The sequence below is a fragment of the Lithobates pipiens genome, unplaced genomic scaffold (assembly GCF_037356315.1).
Source record: "Lithobates pipiens isolate NorthernLeopardFrog02 unplaced genomic scaffold, aLitPip1_a1.2 Scaffold_22, whole genome shotgun sequence".
Lineage (NCBI taxonomy): Eukaryota > Metazoa > Chordata > Amphibia > Anura > Ranidae > Lithobates > Lithobates pipiens.
In genome coordinates this window covers 294,378,056-294,385,416 of record NW_027507784.1, presented here as the reverse complement: position 1 = coordinate 294,385,416, position 7,361 = coordinate 294,378,056, and the positions used below count along the sequence as shown (strand labels likewise).

The following is a 7,361-nucleotide window of genomic DNA, read 5'->3' as shown; positions in this document are numbered from 1 at the left end:
AAAGTTGCCTGAGTCACTAATCGCTGCCATTAGTAGTAAAAAAAAAAAAAACTCATAGTTTGTAGGCGCTATAAACCAATCAATGTACACTTATAGGGTGTTATTTACGAAAGGCAAATCCACTTTGCACTGCAAGTGCACTTGGAAGTGCAGTCGCTCTAAATCTAAAGGGTAGATCTGAAATGAGCTGATTTTATCATCCAATCATGTCCTCACATGTCCCCCTTGGATCTACAGCGACTTTACTTCCAAGTGCACTTGGAGTGCAAAGTGGATTTTCCTTCAGTAAATAACCCCCATTGTCATTTTTTAACCAAAAATATGTAGCAGAATACATACTGGCCTAAATTGATGAAGAAATTCGATTTTTTCAATTTTTTATTGGATATGTTTTATAGCAGAAAGTAAATAATATATATACATATTTTTTTTTTAATTGTTGGCCTCTTTTTGTTTATAATGCAAAAAATTTAACCCGCAGAGGTGATCAAATACCACCAAAAGAAAACTCTATTTGTGGGGAACAGAGTTGGATGACCGTGCAATTCTCAGTTAAAGTAGCGCAGTGCCGTATTGGAAAAAATAGCCTGGTCTGGAAGGTGAGTAAATCTTTCGGAGGGCAAGTGGTTAATATTTATCGAAGTCTACTTCCCCATGTAGGGCATATCAATGAAATGGGCTGTTTTCTATAGATTTGTCCTGCCTCCACCTAATAATTGTACTTCTATTTTCTCCATCAGTTCATTCCGCAGTTATTACCTTTTGTATCACCTGAGGATTGTAAGCTCTACAAGGAGCAGGGCCCTCTGGTTCCTCTTGTATTGAATTGTATAGTAACTGTCCTGGCTGTCCTCATTGGTGTAAAGTGCTGTGCAAACTGTTGATGCTCTATAAATCCTGTATAGTAAATAAATTGATTGTTTATTAAAGTGTTTATGGACCCTAAGTTCCTTTCATCGGTGTACAGCACAGACAGTTGTGCTTGTCCTTAGCAAAATAAATAAATGCATAAATAAAAAGAAATACACACATAAATATATAAAAAATAAATACATACATAAATAACTAAATACACACATAAATAAAAATGAATCCAAATATCTCATAGTTGTCATGTAACAATAACAAGCCAGTCTGTGAATGACTTGCTGTCACAACAGATCTTCCACCTTTGGCAAGTAAATATTGCCCCCGCCCCTCTCCTTAGTGCGCAGCACGGCCACTGCCTGTGTGGGCGCTCCGGTGATGGGAAGCAGGTGAAGGTGGCTGTGTAGACACATAGGTGGGCGAGTCTGTGTGCAGGGAGGGAGGGGGCGGGGCTTTGCTGGCGCTTGGACCCGCGGACGCCTCTTCCTCGGTTTAAAGTTGCTGCCGCCGCTCAGGGAAGTGGCCTGTCTGCAACAGGCGAGGGATCGGGACTTACCTCCGTCTCCCGGGGACTATGCTGCAATCCCTACCTGCCCTCACCAAGCATCGGAGCTGTTCGGGTGTTGCGGGGAGGAGAAGCCGGTAATGTCTCCGCTGGTGATCCGCCGCTGGCAGCTGTTCCATGGGGAGAGGCGGTGTTCCTGGAGGTGGAGGATCGGGAGACCCTAAACCGGCAGTCTGAGGACACCCTGATCAGGAACCCCGACACCTCACCCGACTCGCCGACACCGGGGGCTGTTTCTCCAGGCGGGCTCCATGCACGATTTCGGCTGAAACCATGTCTGTTGGTCTGGGGCTGGCGATCCGCGATGGCCCCGCGCTGGCCAGGCACTGCCCTGCTCACTACTAAGGCTCCGCGGAAACTTGTGTTCCTCTTCACTCTCTCCCTGTCCGTCACTTACCTCTTCTACAGCCTGCTCAGCTGCTACAGCTCGCTGCAGTTCCCTCTGCAGGACGCCGGACTCTACCTACCGCCCGACCCGGTGGACGCCATCAGGAGCGCTTCCGCCAAGCCTGACACCGGCGCTCGGGATTTTATCCGGGACTCCCCACCGCCGCCGCCGCCTGCCTACGGGGGCGCTGGAAGGAGCGGCGGTGCAGAGTCCGATCTGAAGCCCGCAGACTGTACTAAGGACTTTACTGTACCGACTGACCGGGAACTTACCTCCAAAGTGCGGCACAGAGCAGTAAGTGCCTCCGGGTCACCTTCCCTACAACATACCGACCCGGCATCCCCGCCATTCCGCTCCAGCGGGCACAATAGCGGCTCCTCGGATTTCTCTCCTTCTGCAAGTTTTAGGAGCTCGGTTACCCTGTCCCAGCAGGACCTCTGGTCACCTACCGCCAGGACAAAGGCGACATTCCGCCCGGCTATTAACAGCGCCGGTATCCATGGATTAGGGTCCAGCTCATCCACATTACAGAGGACCGGATCCCGGGACTTTACCGCCACCGCTGAAAGTATCAGCACGTTGGGTATAGCCATTGATCGGGGGTTCAGCACCGGGGACAGCGGTCCCATCCCAATCACAGACCGGAAAATCAGCACCGGGGACGGAGATCCCATTATAGGGGGGTTCAACCCGGAGTACAGAGATCCCATTATAGGAGGGGTCAGCACCGGGGACAGAGATCCCATTATAGGGGGGTTCAACCCGGGGGACAGAGATCCCATTATAGGAGGGGTCAGCACCGGGGACAGAGATCCCATCCAATTCACTGACCGAAGAATCAGCACCAGGGACAGAGTTCCCATTATAGGGGGATTCAGCACTGTGGACAGCGCTCCCATAAGAAACAGTGATAGCGAGTTCAGCACCTTGGACAGCTCCCTTATTGTAGGCAGTAATAAAGGGTTCAGCACCTTGGACAGCTCCCCCATTGAGCATAGTGATAGCGGGATCAGTACTCTGGACAGCGCTCCTATTATAGGGGGTTTCAGCACCTTGGACAGCGCTCCTATTAGGGACAGTGATAGAGGGATCAGCACCGGGGACAGCGCTCCTATAGGGGATTTCAGCACCGGGGATAGCGCTCCCTTTAGGGACAGTGATAGAGGGATCAGCACCGTGGACAGAGCTCCTATTAGATACAGTGATAGAGGGATCAGCACCGGGGACAGAGCTCCTTTTAGGGACAGTGATAGAGGGATCAGCACCGGGGACAGCGCTCCTATTAGGGATAGCACCGGGGACAGAGCTCCTATTAGGGACAGGGATAGAGGGATCAGCACCGGGGACAGCACTCCTATTAGGGATAGCACCGGGGACAGAGCTCCTATTAGGGACAGGGATAGAGGGATCAGCACCGGGGACAGCGCTCCTATTAGGGATAGCACCGGGGGCAGAGCTCCTTTTAGGGACAGTGATAGAGGGATCAGCACCGGGGACAGAGCTCCTATTAGGGGCAGGGATAGAGGGATCAGCACCGGGGACAGCGCTCCTATTAGGAGTTTCAGCGCTCCCGTTCCATCCGCTGATAACAGCGCTCCCGTTCTAGGCAGTCACCAGAGAAGCAGCACCCAGCCTGACCGGAAAACCGGCATTCCACCCTCTGACCCCAGCCTTTCCGGTTACACTATAGCTCAGCCTTCACTCCAAGGATTGGGTAATAATCAGCCTCATCTCACGGATGGTCAAACCCCCGGTGTCCCCGCTGACAGCTCCAGCTTGGCTCCTCCGCTCATGGACTCGAGCACAGCCGGCTTTGTGTCTTCTAGAGTTTCCGATCCCAAGTACCGAGAGTCTGCAGAGCCCGGTATCGACCCTGTGAGGGATCAGACTGGGGTCCCAGCAGGGGGTTCTGGGGAGGTCAGTAGATTTTCGGATTTTCCAGGCAATGAAATGCGCTCCCCCCTGCCTGGTGTACCCAGCTGGGACAGAACCCCACTGGCTGCCACTGAGATGATCCCAGAATCTCACACTGGATATTTGGAGAGGGAACCCCAGGAGTCCAGCACCATAGACGATGAGCTGAGTAGAAGAATATCGGTCAATAGTACGGTTGAGTATGGGGACAAAAGGCTGCCTCAGGCGATTATTATTGGGGTGAAAAAAGGAGGCACCAGAGCTTTGCTGGAAGCACTAAGAGCCCATCCTGATGTCAGGGCTGTTGGTGTAGAGCCCCACTTTTTCGACAGGAACTACGAGAAAGGGCTGGAGTGGTACCGGTAAGTAGCTTGAAAGGATTCTTTAGTGCTGTGACTTTAAAAGAGCCTGTGTACCCTGTTCATATTATGTTTAATTGAAAAAGAAGAATATATATATATATATATATATGTGTGTGTGTGTGTGTGTGTGTGTATATATATATATATATATATATATATATATATATATATATATATATATATATATATATATATATACAGTAAGAGCCACCATATACTCAATAGCAGGGCAATACCTGTAGTTATACTATACCAGTATTAGGTGCCTTGAAGAAGAGAAGAGACAGATTTGTCTGGTTGCTCTGTTATTGCTCAGTCATTGTCATTCCAGATGTGCGTTCTGACTGAGCATGCTGGCATGCAAAATAATACACAGTATCTCTGGGCTTGTGCTTGATTCAGCTTCTCTAACTTACAATGATACACAGTGATACTTTTTCATTTCAATGGTTTGGTCTGTTGTAGTGCTTAATCTTAATCACACTCCCTTTAATTCATAAATAAAACTGGTGCAGATTAACTTGCAAAAATGTCTGACATGTGTAAAAGTGGTGCAGTGTGCACTTGTCTGTCTAGAACTTGTGCTTGAATTTGGCACAAGCTGCACCCCTTTTAGAGTGCATACAAGACGCTTTCTACCTTCGTAAGATGCAAACTGTCAGTATTTTGTTTAGACTTTGGTGTAGGTGTTGTACCACGATGTGGAAGTTGGTCAAATTAAAACTACCTGAATTTGGTGTCTGAGTCGCTTTCAGAACCAAAACTGATGCAGATGTTTCTTGAACTATGTGCAAGATATTAACAAGAGTAATTAATGCCAGAAAAGGGGTGCAGCAGCTTTATTGATTTCCTGCCCCCAGTAAGTTTATTGATCCCCCTAGTATGTTTTCACACTGTTACCTTAATCTGTTACCTTGACATTTTAAGGAGTTTACTGTCTACCTTACTGTACATGTCAGTTTATTTAGGCATGCTGGTATTCAGACTGTGTGCATGTATTTGCTCCTGTGCAGTTACTTTTTGGAGCATGTTGTGGTGGTGTTTTTATTTTTTTTTAGATATATGAGTACCAGCTGTCTTTATGGTAATCATCACATCTAGAAAGTAGCGACAACGGGGACGTTAGGCTACATCATAATATTGTGGGAACAGGGGATATATATACAGCATGTGCATAAATATCACCTGCTATACTACATATAACCTACTTCTCTGCTTATTCTGCAGAATTACAATACCTTGGCTGACAGTAAATGATAGGACTTAATCTCCTTAAAGCTTCTGGGAAGCGTTTTATAAAAACAAAACAAAAAAAATGCAGTGTGAACAGGTGTGAATGTACTATGCATCATAATTCAGTTTACAACAAATATGTGTATTAAAGTGTAAAGCAGTTAAGTACAAGGGATAGATTGTTACTTTTTGCTTCATAAATCCAACATTATCTGTTAAGAATATATGATCTATACAGGTAGCTTTCACAGTATTTAACCCATATGCTCAGTTTGCTTATACTATATCCTAAAATTATACTAGAAAACACAGTCATCCTTAGTGAAGAAAAAATAGAGCTGGAATGTACATTTTGCTCAAAAGAGGTAGCAGTTCCTCTGTGTGCACTATATCACTGCCCAGAAATATAGTTCATTAATAAGTTATTACAGCAGCTTGACCTACTTAAGTGCTGACTTCATTTTAGTCAATAAAATATATTATCTGTAAAATCTATTCCAGGAGCCTGATATATATATATATATATATATATATATATATATATATATAAAGAGAAGACCCTGCTTGCAAGGCATAACATGCAATTTACCTAGTTTAATATGTTAAAATATAGAACACTAGTGAATATTATTTGTTAACCTAATGCAAAGATAGGTGTTCTCTCTGACTGCAAATAATACATAATAATGTACTTTCAGTTTACTGTAGTAAGACTTGCTTTACACAACTTCATAGTTGCATCAAAAGCAGTTAATGCAAGCCTGCAATAGTCAGAGAGTGTATAAGCAATGTCCTGGTTATTAACAAGCAAGCACTTAGCGATCCCTGTATTTTCTCCACCTATAGAAAAGGGACTAATATCTTCAGTATGTGTTTATTGTAACAAACACTAGCTAAAGTGGAGTCAAAATTTTCAACCAGTCTTAGCGATGATTTCAGCAATAGTGGGCCAAACTTTTATCATCCATATTTGAATGTACCCTTTCAATAGGCAACTTCTGAACCGGATCTATAATTGGTTTTTGATGGTTTTAGCACACAATTTCCTATTGCATTATTAATAAATAGGCCAGTTTTAGTTTACAAATTACAACTATTGGGTTAGTTGGCCAGTATTAAAAGTACTTGGTAAACCCACCAGTTATAGATGGGCATATTCGCAAAAAGCTAATAGATGAATAGAACTTGTTGCACTGTTATAGTTAGTGTGATGCCCTATATATACTGTATATATGACCACTTTAGCACTTTGTAATATCCTGATAAATCTCCCAAACAACTTTTAAGAAATTGGTTCACATTGATATTCATAATGCATCAACTAATTCTAACAAAAAAATCCAAAAACAATATAGATGTTTTCTAAGATTAGGCTAAGCCCATAATGCAATTGTTCACAAAGTGGCATAGTGTTTTAACTAGCTGTAGGTGGTATAGCACATAACCAATAATGTCAATAAAATATTCCACCATCTTTAAGGTTATGTCCCCTAGTAAGGGCACATTAATAAAGTTAAAAATAAATAACAGTTTCAAGACCCTTATTTAGCATTTTGTATTTCACCCTGCAGTTGTTCCTGCCTACTAAGCATACCCAAGAGATCTCTGTGGGTCTTACACCTAATGTACTAAAGGGAATAGTTGAAACTAGCAGTAATATGTGAATGTCTAGAAACTGATGTAGACACAGAGGTGATTCCTGTTTGCTTACCATGCGCATTCTTTATTTTCTCCTGCATTTACCATCACTCTACAGAAACTCATTTAGTAGACTTTTCTTAAATGATACATTGAGATATTCTTGTCTTGTACATTCTCTTGGCAATCCTGTCAATGAACATTACAAAGAAACTTCTTAGAAAAACGAATACACAATCATAAAAAGATCTTTTACATATGCAGCATGTTTGGGCCTTTGGAATCCTTAGCAAGGCTATGTAACAGGCATTTATTCTAAGTAGCCCAAATAGTAACCAGTGAGAATTTGCTTTTTCAGTTGCTTACCTAGATCAACATAGTGAAGACTGATTGG

At 43.9% G+C, this 7,361-nt stretch overlaps 1 protein-coding gene across 1 annotated transcript in view; it reads left to right on the top strand.

Moving 5' to 3' along the window:
* The first annotated feature begins 1,329 nt into the window (after positions 1 to 1,329).
* The window catches only part of LOC143924734 (uncharacterized), a 373,086-nt gene continuing 367,054 nt past the window's right edge, over positions 1,330 to 7,361 (top strand). The window contains exon 1 of the mRNA XM_077449165.1: positions 1,330 to 4,096. Coding sequence (XP_077305291.1) covers positions 1,737 to 4,096 — 2,360 coding nt within the window. The 5' untranslated portion in view covers positions 1,330 to 1,736. The remainder of the gene's footprint in view (positions 4,097 to 7,361) is intronic.